This window comes from Naegleria gruberi (genome assembly GCF_000004985.1).
Source record: "Naegleria gruberi genomic scaffold NAEGRscaffold_29, whole genome shotgun sequence".
In the NCBI taxonomy this organism is placed as follows: Eukaryota; Heterolobosea; class Eutetramitea; order Acrasida; family Naegleriidae; genus Naegleria; species Naegleria gruberi.
The window spans coordinates 227,619-252,374 of NW_003163298.1; the positions used below are offsets into that span (position 1 = coordinate 227,619).

Consider the following 24,756-nt stretch of genomic DNA (forward strand, 5'->3'; position numbering starts at 1 on the left):
AGTACAACAACAATGATTGGAACATCAACAAATAATCAACATCATCATCAGCATAATCATCAACATGATAATAGTAGCAGTAACATTGGTAACCATAGTAATATCAATAATAATAATAATAATTATAGTGGAATATTGCAGAGGAAGGAAAATCTTGTTGCATCTCATCATCAAATAGTAACATCTAATTTAATAGAAAATCAATCACAGATGCAGCAAATTCGCACTGTCCATGTCCATGATGAGGCCAGGAATGAAGATTTTTGTGGAAATTCCATCAAGACGACCAAGTATGAATTCTGGAACTTTATACCAAAGAATTTGTTTGAACAATTTCATAGATTTGCTAATTGTTGTAAGTTGTTTGATATTTCGAATTTTGGAGTTGTGAATGGAAATAGATTTCATGGCAATGGCCTTATTGCAGACAATTCCTGGGTTGTCACCAACTGGACGATGGACCTCTTTTGTGCCATTGAGTGTTGTCTTATTGTGCACAATGATAAAGGATGCCTATGAGGATATAAACAGAAGGATTTCTGATAGAGAAACCAATAATCGAGTGGCACATGTGCTTAGGAATGGAGTTTTTGTGGATGTTCCCTGGAAGAGTGTCAAGACAGGAGACGTCATTAAGGTGAATAATATGGAACAATTTCCGTGTGATATATTAATTTATTCTATATGCCCAATGGAGAAGAAATCTGGAGAGAATTTATGCTATGTGGAAACTTCACAATTGGATGGGTAGGTATCTCAAAATAATCGTTCTAATTAATCTGTTTATTATTCACAGTGAAACAAATTTAAAGATTAGAATTGCAAATGCAGAAACGAGCCGATTTACATCACCACTAGATTTTGAAAATAAGAGAATGAAAATTGAATGTGAAATGGCAAATAACAGACTGTACAAATTTGAGGGAACATTGACAATGGAAAATGGAAAGAAAATCTCCCTCTCTCCAGACAATATTTGTTTAAGAGTAAGTTTTAATGAAATTTCTCGAGCATGATAAAATTTCTTTAGGGGTCAAGTTTAAAGAATACTCAGAATATCATAGGCGTTGCTGTATATACTGGAAATGATACCAAATTTATGAGAAATACCAAGTAAGTACTTTATTAAGTTTATGAACTAACAGAGAAAATTAAGGAAAACTCCACACAAAATGAGCAATATTGAACGCCTAACAAATAGATTGGTGTTGATGGTTTTAGGAGTTCAATTATTTCTTGTGACTTGTTGTGATATTGGATTAATGATTTGGACTAGTGAGCAACAACCAAAAGCTTGGTACATTTTCCCAAAAGCAAGGGAACATGACATTGGATTTATATTATTTGGTGGATTTAAAGGATTCTTTACAATTTTGATTTTATTGACCAACTTGATACCTGTTTCGTTGTACGTTTCGATTGAAGCAACTAAATTGATTCAAGGGTCAATGATTAGTAAGGATCTAGAAATGTACCACGAAGAAACAGATACAAGAGCAAATGTAAGAAGTTGTGCTCTTAATGAGGATTTAGGACAAATTAATTACATTTTTTCTGATAAGACTGGAACACTGACAGAGAATAAGATGAATTGTAAGTTTTATATTATTAACAACAATCAAAATATGTTTACATTCTAAATTTTTTAACATGACAGTATTGAAAATATCAATTAATGGAAAGGTGTACGATATAACAGATCCACAAATAACAAATGGAAATTGGAGACAAACAGAGGATTCCAATGAAATTTTACAATTCCTATTGTTACTTTCACTCTGTCATACAGTTATTCCTGAGAGGTCTTCCAAGGAAACGAACGGAGCCCAAGACAATACCATCTACCATTCATCCTCTCCTGATGAGATTGCTCTAGTTAAGGCAGCCAAGTTTTTAGGAGTAGAATTTCTCGATAAGACCACACACCAAGCCAATGTGAAAATACTCGAAGAATTCACATTGAAATATGATTTATTGGATTGTATTGAATTTTCAAGTGAAAGAAAGAGGCAATCTGTCATTCTCAGAAATGAGAGAGGTGAAATTATTCTCTACACAAAGGGAGCTGACTCTGTCATGTTTCCCTTACTTAATCCAGAATCCAATCACTTGCCTAGTACTTTACAACATTTGGATAGATTCGGTTCTACTGGTTTGAGAACGTTGGTGTGCGCAATGAGAGTACTGGATGAAAATGAATATCAACTATGGCATGAAGAGTATGAAAAAGCTAAAACTTCCCTCGACAATAGAAAGGAAAAGATTGAATCAGTTGCCACAAAAATTGAAAAGGATCTTTTATTATGTGGAGCTACTGGCATTGAGGATAAGTTACAAGAAGGAGTTGCCGATACTATTTACAATTTGAGATTGGCTGGTATTAATATTTGGGTATTGACTGGTGACAAAATGGAAACAGCCATCAATATTGGCTATTCGTGTGAACTTTTGGGCTCATCTATGAAATTATTAAAGGTAGAAGGAGAAACCTATGATGCAGTGGAACGACATCTTACTCACTGCCTTGCACAATTGAAAGAAAGTACTTTTTCCAAATTGGATAATAGCGATGTCATTTCTTCAGAGTATGCCTTAGTAATAGATGGAGAAAAGATGGAATTGGTTTTTTCGCATCAGAATTTGATAGATTTATTCCTTCATGTCTCAATCAAGTGTAAATCAGTAATTTGTTGTAGAGTTTCACCAAAGCAAAAGGCAGATATTGTCTTGCTAATCAAGAATAATGTTGAAAGTGTCACTCTGGCAATTGGAGATGGAGCTAATGATTGCAACATGATTCAAAGTGCTCATGTTGGCATTGGTATTTCAGGATTGGAAGGATTAGCAGCCGTCAATGTTTCAGATTATTCAATTGCCCAATTTAGATTTTTGAAAAAACTTTTACTCGTTCATGGAAGATGGAGCTATAGAAGAGTTTCAAAATTGGTGCTCTATTGCTTCTATAAGAATAGTGTACTCTTCCTGACTCAGATGTGGTATATTTTCTTCAATGGATTTTCTGGAACTAGTATTCACGACAAGTGGAATATCACCATGTATAATTTACTCTTTTCAGGAATACCTATTGTTGTATTTGCTGTTTTGGATAGAGATGTTTCTTCAAAGAGTGCTAACATGTTTCCTGAACTCTACTTCCAAGGAAGAAAGAATAGATTTGTAAGTAATTTATATTGTTGATAATTAATCCCAATTAGTTCAATTGGAAAGTTTTTATTTCATGGATTGTTAATTCAATTTTCCATTCACTTGTTTGCTTTTTCGTTCCATACCTGGCCTTTGCAGAGAGTAAATTTCCTGATGGACAAGATATTGATGCACAAACAATTGGTATAGTGATGTATACCTGTGCTGTTCTTGTCATTACAATGAAACTGGCCATTGAAACCTCAACTTGGACCTGGATTAACTTTTTAACATATGGTCTCAGTATTGCTTTATGGCCTATTTATTTATTTTTCTACGGATCTACCTTCCAAATGTTTAGAAGAAGAGCTCCTATTGTGAATGAGTCATATGACATTTCTCAAAGGTATAGAATTATATTTACTGCTCAATTTTGGTTGGTTGTTCTATTAGTGGTAATTACTTGTTGCATTAGGGATATTTTCTGGAAGTGGTGGATTAGATATTTCCAAACTAAAAAATTATACTACCTTGTACAGAGTTTGCAACACGAATCCATTACTAGAGATCACATTGCTCACGAAATGCCATTCATTGATAAGGAAGAAATGAGGCCACCAACTATCTCCCTTAAATCGAGATCATTATCAACTAGATTATCATATTTTAAGGAGAAGGTATTTTCGTACTTTGGTACAGTTTCAAGAAAAAAGTATTCTGAATTTGAGTAGGATTAAATCAATTAAACTTTGTTTACAAAGCAAAGATGCACTTATTTAAACTTCTAAATCTCTGATCTTCAGTTAATGCACTGATCATTTTGGATATAAGTAATTACAACGTAGTTTAGAGGTACAGAAAATGAACAATTATTCTGAATTAGAGTAGAATTAAACCTTTACTCACTGTCATCCATTTCATCTTCTTTTTCCATAATAACATCAAAAACATTATCCTCCTCATTCAATTTCTTCTTCCTCTTAATGAATTTTATATCCTTTCTCTCTCTGTGAACACGATAATTCGAATAATAGCCCGTACTATTCCTATTCTTCATCATCATGTTAGCAAAATAAATTAAATTTCCTTTAAAATAATAGGTTTTCAAGTCTGGATTTCTTTTATCACGTAGATACGCTCTGTATTTTCTTTCAAGTATGTCACTAGCTTCTTCGTATATTATTGTTGGAGTCTCATTCGATTCTGAGTAAGACCAAATATACTTGCATAATTGCTTTTTCAAGTGTTTTGGATTTGTATAGGCATCTTGAAAGAAATTTCTTGTATGTGGATGGAAACTTTCATTTGTGTGAATGAATAAATTGCAATATAACTTACCTTCCAATTGATTGAGTTGTTGGATTAATGATAATCCATTCAATGTGAGATGCAAGGTTACTGATTGGATTTTTTGTATTCATAATATGTTCAATATCATTCAATGAGAATTCAAAATATGTTTTTCTTTTGTTCTTTTTCTGATAGTCAGCAACTGTCTGAAGTTTACGGTAGTAATTGGAGGTTGAATTTGCTCGTACAGGTACTTGTCTATAATCATGATCTTCAGAAGGGTCAATCATCTTCATTGTTTTCTCCAAATTGTTTTTACCTCCAATAGATTTAAATACAGCATTCCTTCTTCTATTATTCTTATAACCATGGATAGTTAGTAGAATTCTTGCTAGTCCAGTAACTTGCTTAATGTTTGCAATCTTCTTCTCCCTTGTTGTAGAGTGTCTTCTTGGGAAATACAAACTAATCCTATCATAAAGAACACTGTTAGCTAATTTCTTGTCATCGTACCCTGGACATCCTATTCTGAAGCCCCTTAAAGCATACTTAACAAGCCTTAACTCAAAAGTTGTAGATTGACGATCAACATCAACCAAATTACATCTTGTAGAAAGAGCAACAACAGCTCTTGGTAAGCAGTAAAGTTGATTTCCATCAAATCTAATGACATTAAATTGAATTTTCACAACATGTAAAGAAACTTACCCAACACAACAGGTGGGAATGTCGAACCCCATAAGTACCTCTGCAGGTGATTTGTATAAACGAGTAATTACTTGTACTGCAGGCAAGTTATCAAAATTGAATGTAATGGCATGCTGAGTTCTTGTAATGACAATATTTCCATCATTTAAATTCGTTTTGAACAGTTTGTAAAGATAGATTATTTTTTCTTCTGCTTGCTTTTCAGTAATGCCATAAAGAAACAAGTCGAGATCACTATTTTTCCACTGAGGTGATTTTCTATAGTAGGATTCAATATTAGAATATACTCTCTTTGGTGGTGGGGGCCTTGTACCCAAGTATGGTTCAGTTCTACTACTATTAGTTTTAAAAGAGAACTCCTCATCTGAACTAGCTGTAAAATAATCTTCATCTATTTTTTCTGAATTACTGTCATCGCTAGACTCACAGTCATCAAAATCCCAATAGATTCTTTCTCTTGGTTTTGGCTGTGAAGCATCGAACCAATCAAGAGGAATCTCTAATAAACAAGCCAGAATGCCACCACCTAATTTGTCTATTATGAGAAAAATTGAAGAAGAATGAATACATACCTGCAGCAAATACATTACTCCAATCCATATCCTTGAATAAATCTCCTGAAAAGACATTGAACTGAGAGAAGAAAACTTCTCTCGATTTGCAAACCTTAGGTATAGGTGGAGCTTGCAATCCAGAAAACTCATTCACCAACTCGGAACAATCAATAGGACTTTCAAAATCAAACAAGAGAGGAACATTTGGTTCAGTTGGCTCAAACATTTTCCTGGAAATATTCTCGTTGGCAAATACGTTAATCATGTGAAGATAGGGATCATTTAAAATTGGATTTTCTCTATCAGAGACGAACATTCTCCTCAAGAAATCTTCTTCTTGCTTGATTTTCAAATTATTGGAACCTATATCTTCTACAGGAAATCTTAAGGGGTCCAAGAAATCGACCAAGGAGTGAATTTTAAATTCAATAGCTTCCTTGTAAATCAACTTTCGTTTAGCAGCATCTTTTGGAATATTGTGAGTTGTACCATATTGTAAATACTGGAAAATGTGGTGAAATATTTCACCATCTCTGTCAATAAATATTTCACTAGTAATATCTTTCAACTCGGTGAGAATTGATGGAAAGACACTATCCTTATGAATGAGTAATTTTTCCATGCTGATTGTAAATTTGGTTCCTCTAACATTGAAAATGATAGGAGTCTTTCTAAGTGTAGATTCTTTTTCTTTTAGAAGTTGATCTTCCCTATTCAATTCCTCCTTCTTTTGCTCTACATAATCTTCCAAGATTTTCTTTTCTTGAATGGTAATGTTTGCAAACTTGTTCAGCCATTTCTCATCTTGCTCATCTTGATCTGAGCTCATTACATTTCTAATTTCCTTTGTTGTAGTACCTTGTTTGACTACTCCTTCCTCCTCCAACTTTTTCAATTCCTTTTGATATTGATTAATGAGTAAGGCAATTCTAGCGCTCAATTTACTAGTTCCAAAAAAGTCAGAATCTCTCAATAACTCTCTCAAATGAATAAGTGCACTTTCAGATGCCTCCTCCCACAGACCCACGTAATTAGTAGATCCAGTCCTCAAATGCTCCAACAAGATGGGAAAATAATCAGGATTCAACTCGTCCAATACAATAGCATCATGTTCACTCTCTCTATCAATTCCAACACCCGATGACAACATGGTCTTGAGCATATTCTCTCTCTTGTTAATGGTGGCAAGTGTGGTGATGAACAATTTTCCTCCGACCATCAATTTAATCACTACTTGATCACTATTTTCCAAAATTTCCTTCACAATCTTTTGATGGTGATCACCTTGATAGGATGAATCGTCATGTATGGTAGATTTAATTGATGATGACGAAGAATTTGAATTTAAATTATTATTATCACTATTATTATTAATATTGATGTTAGAAAACTTCTCCAACACTTCCAACTCTCTCCTCCTCAGTTCATTCCTCTCCCGTTCTCTCTCCAGTCCAATCAGTGCATCAATTCTAAACTTTTCCACTTGTTCCCTCTCCCGAATGTGTTTTGGTGTTTCAATTTCTTCATCATCAGCAGCGGATGATGCGAGTGAGAGCAAACTTTCTTTGGATGTTTCATTGGCGGGAAAATCTGTAAAGCGTTTTCTTTTGAGTGGTGTTTGTTCTTCTTCTTTAATGTTGGTATTGTTGTTACTGTTGATCATAGGATGGATTTCAAATATTGTGTTTTTGATTTTTTTTTGATTTGAAATTCTAATGGAAAGTGGAAGTCATTGATAATGTGTGAATTTTTGTAAAACCTAAAGTTTGGGAACAACAAAACTGTAGACGAAACTGTACTTTTGATATTCGAAATGCGGGTTGTATGGAGGAATTAAGGAATATTATTCGCATGAATCCTGAAATTATAACTGAGATTGTAATCATTGAAAATTCACATTCAAATAGAAAACCATCCCACCAAAAACATGCCAAGATTTCCTTAGCACCATCAAAAATCAACATGAAATACCACAAACAAACTTGATTATAATAAAGCACACACCATTACAATCATGCAGCTGTCAAACGTAATGACATTCGACATATCAGAAAGATCACTACTGGCAGGAAACCTCATCATTAAAAAAAAATGTCCAAAACTTTAATCTCTCTCTTCCTCGTTATTGCTTTTGCTTTGGTTGTTGCATGCGTGGATGTTACTCCTGAAGAATTGAAAGCAATATTAACCAACGTCCCAAAGGCCAAGGTCACTAACTATGCTCAATACATGAATGATGCCATGGATGAAGGTGATATTGATACCTGTTGTGAAATTGCTGCTTTCATTGCTCAAGTAGGTCATGAAAGTGGTGATTTGAATTGGTTTGTTGAATTTGCCTCTGGTTCTGCTTATGAAGGTAGAAAGGATTTGGGTAATACTGTCAAGGGTGATGGTGTTAGAGTAAGTGTTATCTTTTAACTGTTTGACTCTTTACACTCTATTCAATTATTATCAATATTATTAATGTATTATTAATCAATCGAATAATAATATTATAGTATAAGGGTAGAGGTCCAATTCAAATTACTGGTCGTGCTAATTATCGTGCTGCTGGTAAGGCTTTGGGTGTTGATTTGGAAAATAATCCACTCCTTGCTCAAGAACCAGTCATTGGTTTCAAGACTGCTGTTTGTAAGTTGTTTTTTCGCTAAATTTCAGTTTGTTGTAATATTAATATTAATATCATTATTAATATCTCTCGTTTTAAATAGGGTTCTGGAATACTAGAAGTTTGAACAAGTATGCTGACTGTTCTCAAGCTAACTTTGATATCATTACCAAGAGAATCAATGGTGGTTTCAATGGTAAGGCTGACAGAGATGCCAAGTTTGCTAAGGCCAAGAAGGTTTTGAAGTGTTAAATAAATCATTTTTAATTCTTTCAAAATAATTGAAAATGCATATCTGTTTCACAAAATGCATTCCATTTCAATCAATTAGGAATTGGAGTTGCATTCTTAATCATAAATGCAAAAACAAACAGCATGCATCCAGTTTGGTACATCACACTCTTAATAATTGAGAGTAATTAATCAAGAAGAAATGTTTAATGATGGAAGTAAGGTTCTGCAAACTTTCAATTAATTTTTTTTAGTTTTGAAAAAAAGATTTAAAGGCGGGATTAAATAGTATGCAAAAGGTTTTCAAGCGAGTTGAAAAATTCATCTCAACACCCCATTCCGATGATGATCGCTCAATGGTGGATACGGTCACTGAGAAATTGTATGAAGAATTGAAAAAGTGTTTGGAAGTGGTGGCGAAAACAAATGGTGATGATGGATTAAAGTTTGTAAAATTAATGATAATTTCAATGATTGCTCATCAGAGTGGTGATGGAAATAATCAGAAGAATAATAATAGTAATGGAAGGAAGGAATTAATAGGGAATTTAATGACGGAATTTGTGAAGAATTGTTGTAGGATTGAATTGAGAAGTGTAGGTAAAACACTCTTATTTGATGTGATGATAATATTTGGTTGGTTAATAATATTAATTGGAAAAGAGGATTGAAAATACATTTAGAAAATTAAATAATAATTGGGGAAATAATTCGAATGGGGAGAATCAAGAAAAAGTGGTGGGGAAATTATTGATGGATCGATTGAGTAGTCAATTGATTTTTAATTCGGCCAAGTTTCAGTCTTTGAATTTCTTATTGGATGAGTAAGTGAGTTGGAGTTTAAATTTATTGACTTGCAAAGTTCCAATTATTTATTATCATTATATGTGTATTTTCAAAATTTAATAGAGACAGATGCGAGTGTAAATATAATTCCAAGAGATTTGAAAAGTAGTTTTCAATTGTTGGAACAGTATTGTGAAAAATTTCACAATGCAGAACTGATTAATATATTGTACAAATTAAAAAAAATAGCTGAAGAACAAGAGTTGATAGAGTATTCACATTTGACAATTATTGAAACAGCCAAGATGGAGTTAGAGTGGAAGGAAATGAATGACAGGAAATCATCCTCTCAGAGGAAAATGGAAATACTTTCATCCTTATTTTCCAATGTAAATAGTAATTATTCGGACGATTCATTTGAGGAATTATTTCAAACTTTTGAAAAGATATATAGACAAGCAATTAGAAAAATAACAAAGAGTCAACCCACGAAAATTAATGAAAATTTGAAAAAGGGAATACTGACATTTGATTTCATTCACAAAATGGCTCAACATTCCATTCCATTTATCTCGGTAAATCAAGGCGAACTAAATTTATCCAAAGCAGAGGTAAACCTAGAGTTTGAAGAAGAGGATGAGATCAATAATTCTGATTTTATGACCAATCTCGGTGATACAACTCTACAGGTGTTATCAAATATAGAATCATACGTTGGAACGTCATTTCTCAACTATGAGAAAATATCTCCTGCCATGAGTGCTCACTTAAAACACAAATTTCTTTCCCAAGTTAGTGAAGCTTTAAAATATGAAAAGGTCAACCCTACACTTGAAAAGACACTTCCCTCAATAAGAGAGAAAACAGTGAAGAAGATACAGGACTCATTCCATGTCGATCCAACACTGAGCTTTGTTTTTGGAACACCCTCGACCGACAAGGATGGCAAGTTAATTACAAATAACAGTAGGAAAAATTTATTCTTAAAGAGAGACGATGTGAACACTTACTTGGAACTAGTGGACAATACCTTTATACAGGAGAATTACTATTCTATTGAAAATGATTCGATTATTGGAGAAAGCAGTAAGGAAGATTTGCTTGATTGTTGGAGAGCCGAATTCAAAACACGGCAACTCCATAGTATACCAGCAATCCAAATGAAAGACGTACTCTTCACTTCCTCCTTATTTATGGATCCTTTGAATATTGAAATGCTCATATCCTCGAACCTTGAACCAAAAAATCCAATTCTCCAATTAATTCAAGCTCAAAGTATATCAACACATGAGGATTACATTGGAAAATTGAAAGGATTATTCAAATATAACAACTTACAGTGGATGGGAACATATCATTCACAGTGCCTACGTGATTTTTTTGGAACTGACTTGATTGATGTTACTAATGTGAATAATGCACGATCTCTCAGCATGTCCATAGATTTGGATAATCTCTCAAGTATTGCATACTCATTTCTCAAAATCTCTGAAAATCACCGTAGCTTGTGCAATCAGGTATTTGAAGAAAATAATTCGAGCGCTCTATGGAGAGACTTTTACCTTGATAATTACCAAGTTCTAAACCCTATGAAAGATCTATCAGAATCCATTCTAGAAAATAGTATCCAGCACACAACTTCATTGAGAATTTTAAAAGAGATTGGAACCCACCAAAGTAATAATGAAGTGAGCAGTAATTGTGATTGGATTTCTCTAATGAAGTCTATAGCCAACAAACTCCATTTTAACAAATCTATATTCTGTAACTTTGTGGATGAATTGGATAAAGCAACAGTGAAGTCTAATTTTTTGGAATTATCATCAATAATAATGAAATTCTATTACTCAATTCATCAAGTAATGACAGAATTAGTTGAGATTTTGCAAACACAATCCATAAGCGAATTATTCATTGTTTTATTGTTAATATCCTCCATTGGAAACAAAACATACTCTATTATTGATTTCAGCTTTTCTAATGCGCTGAAATCTCGATATTTTCATACTCGGTTTGTTGAATTGATACTGCATCTGCTGCACCAACAAGATGATGAGTGCAAATTCCAATCAATAGCTAAGGACATTCAAATGTTATCATTTCTGAATGTATGCTTGATTGGATTTAGAGATGGTCTCTTCCTTTCCAAGATTAAAATTGCTAGAGCCATTTCTATGGAACTAATTTCCAATACTCAATCAATCAATAGATCATATTTAGAATCTCCAATTTTAAATATTTGCAAAATACGAATAGGAAATAATTACATGCTCTCAAATAGAACCACTGCAAGGTTACTAGTTTATAATCACTTGAAAATTGTGAATGAAAAGTCAAAAGAAATGAAATCCATTGAAGACAAACTACTTTTGGAAAATATGTTTGTGGAAAGCAAAACTCATGAATCTAAAACTACGAAAAGCGACAAGAACACTTTAAAAGGCGTAAATTTGATATCCATCAAGGATCAACAAGTTGTGAAAAACTCTTACAAATTTTTGGATGATCAGCTTAAAGAAATTATTCATGAAATGCGACCAAAATCACAAAAAAGTCACCAACCGATTCTAAATGATGAGAAGGATGACTTTGAAGACATTCTGGATAGTTTATCATCAGTTTGTGAAGTTATTATTGTACCCTCTGAAGATTCTGAGACTCTGACACGCTCTCCATCAAAAGTGAAGAAAATGCTATTGGAATCATTGCCCTCATTACTTTTTGAGATGTTACACACTTTTCCAGACTCTGTAAATCATTGGCTTTCCTTCATTGTGCAACAGACCATGTCATTTCTTAAAACTTTAGAGTGTTGTCAAATAATTTCACTCAAATTCAAAATTCATGGAGAAAAGTCTGTACAATTAACCAGTAGAAAGGTTAGCTTTGTGGACATTTCCATGTTCTTGGCCATGCAATGCGCAAACGCTTTATTTCAAACCATACGGAAGAATATTGAACCTTTTAGCAAGATTTTATTCGAAATGTGCCTCATTGTCGAAAACTTTCTCATTCCAGATAATGAAGCCAACAATGCCTCCCAAAACATTCAATCCTTGAAGGCCAAACTAGAGAAATACGCTCTCACAATCCAAGAAATACTGAAACCAGACTCTCATTACATAATTCAATCAATAAGAAATCAAGTTGGTCAAGAAGAATTCATTGATATTATCAATCATTTACAAGTGGAAAATGAGGAAGGCCTTTCCCAAATATTGGAACATGAAATATTATCCTTCACCAAACAACACATTATACAGGAACGTTTATTGGACTATCACTTGTGTATGAATCAATTTTATGGAGAATATTTGGAAAATATGATTCCTCTTGGTGAAACTATAGAGTATTTGAAACTTTCAATATACGAAACAAATATTCCAATGCCAAATCGTCATTATTGGAGAGAACAGCTCTTTTTGAGTTTGGATTTTGAAGAGTACGCAGAAATACTCCAACAAGTACTTGATAGCTGTCCTAAGGATTTGGATGAGAATGCAGAATCGAGTACATTAATTCTACTCCAACAATTAATTCTCGTGTTGGGTAATTATCCATTTCACAAGCTACTCACATCTACTGAGAATGATAGTATTCCCTATCTTCATCCGATTATTCATTCGTCAGTGATATCAAAAATTGCCTCTGATCCTCTCATTCAACAAGAAATTACAAACATGAAACCTTCACTCAAAGTATTGGTGGGAAAGTTATTTGATGCCTTGATTAGAAAGTGTTGTCAAGCCAAAATGGAATTCAACATGAACTATATCAAATCTGTCAAGCACGAATTAATCAAATCCTTACATGAATCACACAATTTAGCTGAAAACTATCGTGCATCCAATATGGTTCTATCAGATAAGTTACACAATTTTCTAATTAAAAACTATTCAAGAGGAGGAGAGGAATAAATGCCTCTCTATTTGCCATTATCGTATTACCATTGCTTATTAAATAACATATTTTTTATACATGCCTTTTGGAACTTGTGTATTGGAAATGGTTTAAGGGAAAATGCATTAAGACCAAATTAAGGAAGCCTTGTCGTGACCTAAGAGGATCGACCCTCCTCTTCTATTACAGTGTTTTTATGAAGATATTTGTGCGTGTTAAGGATCATTTTAGCAAAGGAATACTGAAAGTCCATCCTTTCCAATTGAACCAATGGTGCAGTTTGCAGAAGAACAAAACCTTGAGCAATTGATGGTAAATTTTGTTTATAATTTCACATTCTCACATTCACTAATCATGATCATATGTGCGTATGATGCTTCAACACTAAAATCTGGTTGATAGAATGAGAATTGAGCCATCAGATTAATAGGAAACCATTTTAGAAAGACCTTGTTGCAAATAATGTGGATCATTGCCTCTGTAAAGTTGAAGCAAGTCCTCCTTAACAGGGCTCTTCAAAGGGAACAGTCTCTTTCTCTTTGACTTTCTGACATCAGTCGAGAGAGCAGAGAGAGCTTCCAATTTTTGAATGAGACCATTATTTTCATCTTGTCTTGAAAGGATGGCTTGCAAAACGCAAGGATAAGATGTTGATTCCTCCTCTTCATAAACAATAGAATCATTCGATGAAGTATTGATTTTTGCTGATTCCTTCTTGATGGCACCTTCATTTGAAGGGAGAGCATCCTCATCTTCCTTGATATCTGTAGATTGCAATTTGTTTTCCTTACTCGTTCCTTTGTGGATTCTGTGGGCCAAGCTCGATGAGCTTCCACTGCTTCCAGAGGAAGCATAACCATTAAATGCAGTTTCTTGCATTTCTAAATGAGGTAAAGTATGAGATGATGCTCTGCCAGTATTACCAGATTCATTCAAAGCAGGTGATGAAGTTTCAAATGAACGATCGTCAGCAGATTGTTTCTTTGCAACAATTGGCTTTCTATTGCTACTGCTGCTATGATTACTCAGCTTTTCTTCATCACTCTTTTCCTCTTCTTCCTCCTCCTCTTCTTCTTCTTCAACTTCAATTTCTTCTTCTTCCTCATCTTCATCCTCTTCATCATCAGATGGTACTCTTCTCTTTACACTTGGTTTTGACTTTTTTCTCTTTGAGAAGGAGGTAGTCTTTTTCTTTCTCTTTCCTTGTGAACTCTTTGATCCACCTCCTTCTTTCTGTTTACGATGCTTGTACCATAATCTGTAGCATCTATCACATAATTCTCCTTGTGACAAGTCTCTTTCAAAGAATGAACAGAGCACATCTACATTCTTTGGGTGGACTTTGTATCTGCAGCTGAATATAGTTGGTGGGTGTGTTCGCGAGCACACAACACACATGCGATCTTTATGAGCCTTAGACATTGTTATCTATCTGTTCATGACGATGATGATTTTGATTTGGTGTTGTATGGAATTGATTTAATGCATTAAACATTGAAATCCATCATTAGAACATTAAAAAGATATGCAATACCTACATGATGATCAATGGTAATAGTATTAAACAACTTTCTCTCGTAATATACAATAATATCTCTCGAATATAATGCAAAATGCAAATGCTATACAAAAAAATCTATCTACAAATTCTACTTCTTCTTCAAAAGACGTCTTTCCCTTTGAGTTGTATCAGAGCAATATAACACAATAGCAATCCACTGTATATGAAATGTTACTTGTTCTTCAGCGCGTTTCTATCAACGTGTGAGGGAGACTCCAATTGTGTCTTTTTTTTAATGATGATTTTGGCTAATCTGGGATGATTTGGTGTGTACCTCTGAATTGCTGAACAATTTCGCTGCAAGCGCGCTCTTCTCTCAGCTAAGTTTTTCTCTCGGCGCACCAAGTTGTTGTTGTGTTGGAAATGCATTTTGCATGATGGTTGTTGTGTTGATGGCAAAAAGCATCAATTTACAAACTTACACGGATCGTAAAGTTGTTATAATTAGCCATTTTTAAGACGCTACACGCACCTTTATCTCCTAAAGATTTCATCGAAAATTTGATGGCTGCAGTTAGACTAGAAATTGGTGCAGCATAATTGTTGCACACAGTTGATATCAGAAAATGCATTCCAGTTGAATGGATAACAAAATGCATTTCTTGTAATTTGGATTCTTGGAGAAAGAAAAGTTCTCGGATTGAATTTTGGTCCGGCCTAATTGTTTTGCATGACAGGTTGGAAATTTCAATGGAAATAGTGTCGTTTTGAAATTGTTGCTTGCATTTTCAATGCATGACTTTCACTGCATGATAAATATCCATATGCATGATTCGTTCGTCCTCTTCTATATTGTATTAATAGCAGTGATGCACTCATTTTGATTATTAAATGGAGTTGGATAATTTGCATTTCAATGGAGAACCAATCAGGTAATCATGCAGGAAATTTGGAAGTTTTCAGAGTGGTTCACATTGCGAAATATTCTCAATGCATTTCTTAACTGTTGTCATGCATACCAATCTCCAATTCACAATCAACAAACAACAAATGCATGACGATTTTTGAATTGTGGCCAGACCTCGCTTATGGGAAATTCCAATACCGTATCCTTTAGTTTCTTTTTTGGCAAAATATTCAAAATAGTTGTCAAAAATCAATTTCGGCAAATGACCTACAATATAATCAATCTCTCATGTGTCTCACTGTTAATTTGGAAAACTAAAAGCACAACGCGTAACCATGTGAAATCGTTAGTATTAATCAAAACAATCATACAAAAACGAAGAGCCTGGTATTATTATCTTTCTCACTTTTAAATGATTTATGTTTAATGTTGTCCTTGTCATAAATGTAATTTTAAATGTTCGGAAAAGATTTATTTACATTTCAACAGAAAACAATCATCATTAAAAAACCTAGTTGGTTGTTGCTTGAGGTTTTTGCATTTCAACATCTCTGGTCACTGAAACAGTTGAAGCATTGGATGCAGCCTTGTTAGAAGTACACTTCCACAAAACAATAACAACAATCAATGCAATCACCAACACTACAATAATTGCAAAACCAACCACTGATGCAATAATTGCTCCAATATCTCCTGGAGTTAACGTAACACCAGTATTATCAGCATTCAAAGCTCCGGTTGCTTGGGCTTGCAATGGTTCGGGAATGAAGATGTGAGTTGACAATTTGGTGAACATGACTCTTTCCTTCTCAGTTTCAAAGTTTGGATAAATAGGAAGCTTAATCTTCATAGTTTGTGGATTTTCGAGGACAACCTTGTGCTTATTAAGAGAAACACTATATGAAAGCATTGGAAGAATGATATTATTCCAGTTGGAGTGTTCTTCTTGTGTCTTGATACTGTTAATGAACTTGACAAATGAGTTTGCATTTCCAATATAGTGTTGATTGAAAGTATATTGAGCATCATTGACAAGGACACAGAGGTAAATATTGTGTTCCTTTGTCAAATCAGAGAATTCCAATTCATCAGTATATTTTCCTTCATTATTGGTAAACTTGATTGAAACAGTAATGTTTTCATTCTTTAGTTCACTAAAGTGAATAGTTCCAGAGACTGTGTCTTGTAAGTTTCTCATGACAGCCCTAGATTCTACACGCATATAGACGGTTCCTTCCATGAGACCAGTATTGGATTGCTTTGAGAAGCCAAAAACATTGGTTCTACTCGACTTGGAAGTGTAGAGACTTTCCAATTTGTTTTCTTCAGACTGCAACTTATAGCCAATATAACCTTGAGTAGAATTTTCCATACCAATAACCATACCTAGACTACCGAAAGAGTTTCCTCTGTCTATGGCCAAACCAAATGGTGAAAGAGTTGAGTATTTGAATGACGTGTCAGCAGTTAAATCTAATTGATAGATTTCTAATGGTTCAATAAGGAGTTCTAATTCTGCAAATGATCCCGACACTTCAAGGTAAATAACCTTTGGAATGGAATTCAATGAGTTTCCAGTCTTTGACAAGGTGACAGCACTGGTCATGGCAATCATTGATGCAGTACTAAATGATGAGCCAGTCAACATTTTAATGGTAACATCAGCATTCTTAGGTAAGATTGGTGTTACGACAAATGAATGGAGGGATTGAGAAATTCCAGTATTTGGAACATACATGATAGCAGTTCTGGATTGAACACCATCAAAGACATGTCTAACAGTCTTACCACTGTTACCCTTATAGACTGGGAAGACAGTAAGTGTAGAATCGCTTCCAGTATAAGTGAGGAATAATGGGAATGAATTGGCTTTAACTTCCAAAAGATTTCCAACAAGAGTTCCATCATTAAGAGTGAGTTGACCAACTGATAAGCTAAATGACAAATAGTCTGGAACAATAGAAGGAATATCAATCAAAATGAGACCTGATCTAATCTTTACAGATTTTCCGAATTGAATAGAACTTCTATAATAATTGAAATTGACTGAAACTTGCTCTGTTTCTTCCTTACTGATAATGACCTTAACAATGTTAGTATTTTCAGCGACAAGATTTTGGAATGGAATTTGAACACTTTCTTGAGAAATTTCATAAGAAACAGAACCATAAGAAATTTGACATGCAACGGTAAAGCCCAAATTCAAAGTAATGCCATCATAGTAATCAAAGTTATCGGCGGCAATTGAGATTTGTCTGGCAACAATTGTTGAATTATCAGTGATAGTTTCAACAATATTCTGCATTTCACTCACATCATAGATATAATCAATAGCCATAGTGTTTTCAATGGATCTTCTTGACTTTTTCAAGCAGATACCACACAGTGAGCTAATGGCAGTTTCAGAAACAATTGGAAAGTCGTAAGTATAACCGTCCCATATGGTATAATCATACAATTCAATTTCATCAATACCAACTTCACCATCAATACCCCAATAGACATTCATACCAAGTTTACAACCTGATTTTGGATTAGTTTGAGTTTTGACATTAATGTATGGATTAATCTTAAAAATAATTGGGAATAATTCATAGAATGTAATATATAGAGTTGGTTCAAGAGTTGCCTTAGCTTGAGTTTGAAGAGAAAGATATTCACTCACTCTGAGACCACCACTAACTGATCCACTAGTTGTAGTCTTTTTATGGTTTCCCTCAATATATTCAAAACCTGCAGAGCCAGATCTTGTATAATCGCTTGTAAAGCTGACAGATGCACTGGCCTCCAAGTAGATTTTCAAACCGACTCCCATTCCAATTGCCATCTCAACAGGCAAAGGTCCAACAGCAAAGGCAGCAGTGTAAAAGTCCTTCTTCTTCATCAACTCAAATTCTCTTTCATATTTGCCTGTGGCCGTAACCTTCAAAGTTGGAAGTGTAACTCTCAAGGCATAAAAACCAGTACCTCTAGCAGTGTCTAGAATTTCCCATGGCATGTCAGTTTCAATGTATATATAATAACCAGCATAGAAACTAAAGAAACAATTGGTACATTCAAAGGTAAGGAATGAATAGGACATTGTAACTGACGATTGATCATAGGTAGGAATATTATTTGTGTAGAGAATCTTTCCCTTGCTATCTCTTTTCACATTCCAACCAATTTCAAATGCCTTATCATTGCTAGCAGAGCCAGAGAATCTTCCATTCTTGGCAACATAACCTAGTGGTCTACTCTTTAATAATTTGAGTTTTGAAAAGACTTGGAGGAGGGATAATTTACCAGTTTCTAATTGGAAATAAGTAATGCCATTCTCCTTGTTGTAAATCAACTCTGATTTGGTGACTAATCTGTAGAGAACTTTTTCATCAGTCTCTGCTTGATCATTGAGAGAGTGATCATAACAGGCAAAACTCTTCTTGCTTGAAACAAGCAAATTTCCAACAGCAAGATGATTCTTCATCATTTCAACATGATTTGGAACAGAGGCATCTGGTCTAATATACAAAATATTCCTAGTACAACCAATATCCATCACATATGGGTGATAGTCAAGATTGTAGGTATCAAAGGCTAAAACAGCATCATACATGAATTGCTCAGAGCTTGGGGTTTCTTCAGTGTAACGAGCATTCCAAGGATTCTTAGAGGTAAAACGTTGCTGGGCCTTATTAAGATAGGGAATACTTTGAGGATTTCTCTTCGAAATAGATGGTAATGTTCTACCATTCTTGATTCTGAAGAGGAAATAATCTGAGGGTGTTTCAAAGTTTGGTCGTGTTGTCGTGCTTTCAGCTATTAAGAATCCCACTAAAAAACAAGTTATCCACACAAAGAGGATGGATTTTAGTAGAAGCCTAATCATTTTTTTTTAATTGTTAAATGATGAACTTGATGAGGAAGAGACTGATTGGCGCGAGTTTGAACCGTAACGATAATTAATCTTGTTTGTAGATGAAAATATTATTAAGGAAGAGCAACAATATACCGTGGTAAAACTACCAACTAAAAGGCATAATGTTTGATGGAGACATTATTGAGAAGTTAATGTTTGACAATGGAAAAAAGGAATATGTTTATTAGTGAAGGAAAAGAGTAACTATAAGTACAAACAATAATGCTATAATATTACAATAGTAAGACAAGCTAGCTTGAGAGATGATTGTTTTCTGCTTGACCAAAGTTGTGAGTGTGTAGGCACCAGTACTGCTAATATCTGCAACAACAGAATCTTTAACAAAGGTTCCAACAGTACATCCAGAATCTGTACTGAACACATCCTTGCTATCGTCATACTTTTTACAGATGAGCTCTGTATTTTGAGGAAGGGAAGTTTCATTCTTCAAAGTTTGCATTCTCAATTTTACAAGGTTGGTATTTGAAAGCTTGAATGGAGAATAGCTATTTTCTGGAACAATGTTAAACTCAATTACCTTGGTGAACATATCAAAGTCAGAGCCGAGAGAGAATTTAGAGACAGCATTTCTCTTGTCATAGATCATAAATCTTAAACTGGCGGATGCAACGTTTGGAATCAACTTGGAGAATGTAGAGGAGAGTGTGATGGTATTTGAATTGTAGAGAATGTCATAGAAATTATTCATACTTGGGGAGGAGAGCTTTCTACTATATCCAACAACTCCATTACCAATCACAACAGAGGCAGGCATATCTGGAGCATTATTCTTTGTTGAGGCTGCTACAATATTAGTGTAAGTAACGCCTAAATTCTTTAAATCATCATCAGTGAACAAATTCAGAGATCTTCTACGAGTTGATACATATCCAGAAAGAGCATTAGTGGCAGCAATAACACTAGAAATAGTGTTTAAGTCAAAGTTAACACTTTTAACAGAGGCTACAGTCTCAGTCGTAGATGCAAGTGTGGAAATGATAAGAGAGGTTGTCTTATCTGTAATAAAACCTCCAGTGACAGCTGGAATAGCATTTGAAATAACAGAAGCTGTTGAGATTGCAGAGTCGCTTGTTTCCGGAACGAGACTACTTTGAGAGGATTTGGTGGAGATTACAGCCGAAACTAAATTATTGGCTGCTTGTGAAATCTTCTCCTTTTGAGTTGCATCCAGAGAAGAGCTTGTTACAGATCCAATTACCAATAATGCATTTGATGCATCAGTGGAGGAGATGGTGGCAACTTGTGAGCTGATAGAGCTCAAAACTTTGAATGTTTGCTCGACTGACAAGTTTTCCACTTTAACCTGCAGGATAGATTCTGTTGAGGCACCTTTGGCATCTGAAACAACAACCTTAACTGGCACCTTGTAAGAATTTGAAGAAGATCCAGAGGCCAGTCTCACACGAATTGATTTCAAATCAACAACTTTTTCCGATAGAGGTTTCCAATAGGTGCCATCATTGAAGAAGTATTGATAAGAAAGAGGGGCTTGAGGATCATTCCATCCGTTACCACACTTTAAATCAAATTCGTCCAAAGAGTAGCCACTTTGTGGGAAAACCTCAAATACACCTCTAGTTGGTGGGAAATTGACAGTGAAAGAGATTGATGCAGAACCATTCTTATTTCCATCAGTAATCAACAAATCAAGAGAAATTGTTAAACCTGGAACAAGACTACTCTTTGGAATGATAATATAACTGAGACTTGTCTCCAAATTTGTTAAATCAAGGTTAGAAGATGTCCATTTGTATGATGGGTTGGATAAGGAATCCAAAAGGTTAGAGTTGAAAATTACATCCTGACTGCTGTCAACTGCCGATAAGTCAATACTTTGAGAAATACCTTGAGGCTTGGCAGAAATAGAAGCCTTGATAATCTTATCCTTTGAATCTGATAAAATTGTAACCAATAACACCTTTTGAATGCTTCTTGAACCTTTAGAGTAGGTTGCAGTGAAAGAATATTTTCCTGGCTGAAGGAGTTGACTGAATGGAGAACTCACAGAACCACAACCAGTATTGGTGGAAATCTTAAAACATGCAATTGTGAGTGAATCAGAATCAGAGGTTGCACTTGGATCATTCTTAACAGCAGAAAACGAAACAAGTTCGTCGTAACCTTGAGAGAAGTCGGTTACATTGAAAGATAATTCTAATGGTTGACTAATTGCCTTTACAAGGAAAATTACACTAGTTTCAAGAGCTTGATCGGCAGTAACGGTTGCCTTAAAATAATAATTTCCTTCCTTCTTAATTGAAGTATAGCCAGAGCCAAAAATGAGCATTCTATTACTTGTGGAAAGTTTGAGAGAGGTGTCTACAGAGTTCAACTCAACTGAGTAGCTAACTTTCAGCAAGCTAGAATTTCCGCTGTAACATGATGGGAAAGTGATAGATGGGACAATAATGGAAGAGCCTCCAATTAACACTTGAACTTCTTCTGGAATATTTATGAATGGAACAACTGTAGTAACAACAGAGAAGGACAGAGTTTGATTGGAAGAATAACCAAATTGATTTGTAACCTTAACTACAACTGAGTAACTTCCAACATTGAGTGCATTTGCTTGTATTGTAACAACAGATGTTTTAAGAGAATTGATCATATTGTTCAAAGTGGCAGAAGATGATGACCAAGAATAGGTCAAAGCTCTTCTATCAGAAGATGAAGATGAGGAAGCGTCAAAAGATACCTTATCACATGTTGAAACAATGGACTTATCAGACTTCAATACAGCATCTGGCGGATTAGAAACAAGTGAACCAGTGGAAACAATCACACTAACAAAATTAGTTTTCTTTAGCAAATCAGAATAGAACATTAAGGTACTTCCAGGAACAATTGTTGTACTTGAGCCTAAAATTATTTGGAATGAATTTTCAGAACTGGTATAAAGACAAGAAGCATCACTACCACCAATCAATGGAAGACTCTCTGCTGCAATGAAATAAGAGCATTCAAACTTTGTACTTATTGGAGAGTAAACTGTACCAGTAATTACATCTCCGTTCTTATTGAAGGAGAAAGAAGAAACACTCACAGAATAGTCACAATTTTCTCCATACCAACCAGTTTGACAAGATGAACAAGTTTTTCCAGAGAAATGACCAGAGCAAACACATTCTCCCATAGAATTACAATTTCCATGAGATGAGCAATTACGGGCAGGAGTACAAACATTATCGCAATTAGATCCAAAATATCCTGCTGTACAGTTTGTGCAAAACTCGCCCGAAAAATTATCAGAGCAAATACAATTCTTATTGCTGCCACAAGTTCCTCTTCCATTACATGTTTTTTCAGCACTGCATGCTGCTTCTGTGCAATTAACCCCTGAAAAGCTTGGATTACATTCAGTACATTGTGAATTTCCATTCCAGTTGGAAAGGCAAGAGCAAGTATCTACAGCAGTGCAAGAACCATGGCCTCCACAAACGCTAGATGAACTCTTGCTGATTCCATAGCATTTGAATGAATTGCATGTTTCACCTTCGAATCCAGTTTTACATTTACATTGATTTGGAGAAATACATTCACCTTGACCACTGCAAACATTCTTATCACTTGATGGAATATCAAAACACAGAGGAACTGCACAATTAGAGCCATAATAACCAAATACACAAACACATCCAGAATCTGTGCAATTTCCTTTAGAGTTGCAAACACTAGAATTATCAGAGCTAATCCCATTACACACATATTTTGGAGCTGATGGGGATGAATTATTGTTTGAGTTAGTGCTATTTTGTGGAATTGTTGAATTTTCATAAGTTGAGCTGTTTGTTATTACTGTGCTGTTGTTGACAGTCGTATTAGAGTTATTAGAGCTATTGTATACATTAGTATTATTTTGAATTACTGTTGAGTTATCTTGGATTGTATTGTTCCCATTGGTTGTGCTATTGGAAGAATTTGTGCTATTAGATGTAGAATTTCCTGATGAGGTATTGGTAGAATTGTCAATGCTTGTATTATTCCAAGTGGTACTATTGTCTGAAACTACAGGATTGACTGGATTAGTGGTATTGCTGTTATCTGAAACGTTGTGATGTACAGTGTTGTTATTAGAAATATCAGTATTGTTGGTCAATGTACCATTTCCATTTAAGGTACTATTATTGGTGGTTGCAGAGTTGTTTGAGGAAGTCAAACATGTGCTACCCGAGAATCCATCATTACAGACACAAGTATTAAAATCAGTACATGCCCCATTTCCATTACACACTTGGCTACTAGTACTTGCTACCCCAAAACATGAGGTCACATTACAAGAAGCTCCTGTAAACTTGGAAACTTTCAAACCCATTCCTGATACATCAAAGGAAAGAGGGCCACCAACTGCAATAATAATACTCCATTGCTTGATGAAAATACCAACCTTGTCATAAACTGTTGTTGTTGGAACTGTTCCATAGTGAATCCAATCAGTTCCAGTGGCAGTCTTGTAATAAAACTTGTAACCTAATGGATTCTTTCTAACAAGAAGAGGTGCATGAGTTTGAGAAGATGAAAATGTGAAGGGACCATCTGAATAGTGATTAATCAAATCTTCAGGGAGAACATCACAATACTTTTCATTATTGACAGCTATTGTCAACTTTGATGTATCGGTTGGACCACTTCCAATGAAATAGTTGGCATTATTTGGATTGAGGCTATTATTTCTCCATACAACCACACCAATATGAGTTAGGCCTCCTCTAGCTTTCATGTCAATAACAGCTTCATAGGACCATTCATTGAAAATGCTTCCATCTACATTTCTTGGTACATCATTAAGGATTAATTCACCTTCCATTCTGTTACACCACCACATATCTTGTGCCTTATTCTTAGTTGAAATCGATATGTTTGGATAATTTCCTTGAATCCTATTCATTTCATAACTATTGAACAATGTGTTTGGGCTTGGATCATAGAATCTCACTCCCCAACCAGAATCAAAGTTTTGAAGATAATCGACAGCTTGAGATGAATTTGTTCCCATACAAGAACAAACATCTTGAGAAATACACGATCCCCTTCCTGAGCAAACACTTGAATTGGAGGCTGCAATACCATAACATGAAATCTCTGTCGATTCAACAACCTTAATATTATTGAATATAATAAAGCCAAGAAGGATATTTAGCAAGGTCACGAAGTTAAATAATAACCTAAAAGAACCAGTTATTCTTCCCTTCATGATGATGAATATGT

General features: G+C 34.7%; 7 protein-coding genes across 7 annotated transcripts; 3 read left to right on the forward strand and 4 right to left on the reverse strand.

Moving 5' to 3' along the window:
* Positions 1–210: 210 nt before the first annotated feature.
* NAEGRDRAFT_36949 (ATPase) lies at positions 211–3,906 on the forward strand (the record flags this gene model as incomplete). The annotated part of the gene is made up of 7 exons (XM_002676141.1): positions 211–355; positions 402–747; positions 797–986; positions 1,031–1,113; positions 1,157–1,593; positions 1,658–3,177; positions 3,216–3,906. The coding sequence occupies 7 exons, from the start codon at positions 211–213 to the stop codon at positions 3,873–3,875; spliced, it is 3,381 nt and encodes a 1,126-aa protein (XP_002676187.1). The 3' UTR covers positions 3,876–3,906.
* A 119-nt stretch (positions 3,907–4,025) lies between these two features.
* Positions 4,026–7,359, reverse strand: NAEGRDRAFT_80042 (uncharacterized protein; the record flags this gene model as incomplete). The annotated part of the gene is made up of 4 exons (XM_002676215.1): positions 4,026–4,442; positions 4,483–5,097; positions 5,143–5,677; positions 5,715–7,359. 4 exons carry the CDS (start codon positions 7,357–7,359, stop codon positions 4,043–4,045), a joined length of 3,195 nt encoding a protein of 1,064 aa, XP_002676261.1. The 3' UTR covers positions 4,026–4,042.
* Positions 7,360–7,787: 428 nt separating this feature from the next.
* Positions 7,788–8,559, forward strand: NAEGRDRAFT_68539 (uncharacterized protein; the record flags this gene model as incomplete). The annotated part of the gene is made up of 3 exons (XM_002676142.1): positions 7,788–8,099; positions 8,198–8,330; positions 8,411–8,559. 3 exons carry the CDS (start codon positions 7,788–7,790, stop codon positions 8,557–8,559), a joined length of 594 nt encoding a protein of 197 aa, XP_002676188.1.
* A 1,310-nt stretch (positions 8,560–9,869) lies between these two features.
* NAEGRDRAFT_68540 (uncharacterized protein) lies at positions 9,870–13,241 on the forward strand (the record flags this gene model as incomplete). The annotated part of the gene is made up of 1 exon (XM_002676143.1): positions 9,870–13,241. The coding sequence occupies one exon, from the start codon at positions 9,870–9,872 to the stop codon at positions 13,239–13,241; it is 3,372 nt and encodes a 1,123-aa protein (XP_002676189.1).
* A 297-nt stretch (positions 13,242–13,538) lies between these two features.
* NAEGRDRAFT_80043 (uncharacterized protein) lies at positions 13,539–14,646 on the reverse strand (the record flags this gene model as incomplete). The annotated part of the gene is made up of 1 exon (XM_002676216.1): positions 13,539–14,646. One exon carries the CDS (start codon positions 14,644–14,646, stop codon positions 13,648–13,650), a length of 999 nt encoding a protein of 332 aa, XP_002676262.1. The 3' UTR covers positions 13,539–13,647.
* Positions 14,647–16,143: 1,497 nt separating this feature from the next.
* On the reverse strand, positions 16,144–19,500 carry NAEGRDRAFT_68542 (uncharacterized protein; the record flags this gene model as incomplete). Its single annotated transcript, XM_002676217.1, has 1 exon — positions 16,144–19,500. One exon carries the CDS (start codon positions 19,498–19,500, stop codon positions 16,144–16,146), a length of 3,357 nt encoding a protein of 1,118 aa, XP_002676263.1.
* A 214-nt stretch (positions 19,501–19,714) lies between these two features.
* NAEGRDRAFT_68543 (uncharacterized protein) lies at positions 19,715–24,742 on the reverse strand (the record flags this gene model as incomplete). The annotated part of the gene is made up of 1 exon (XM_002676218.1): positions 19,715–24,742. The coding sequence occupies one exon, from the start codon at positions 24,740–24,742 to the stop codon at positions 19,715–19,717; it is 5,028 nt and encodes a 1,675-aa protein (XP_002676264.1).
* Between the last annotated feature and the right edge of the window lie 14 nt (positions 24,743–24,756).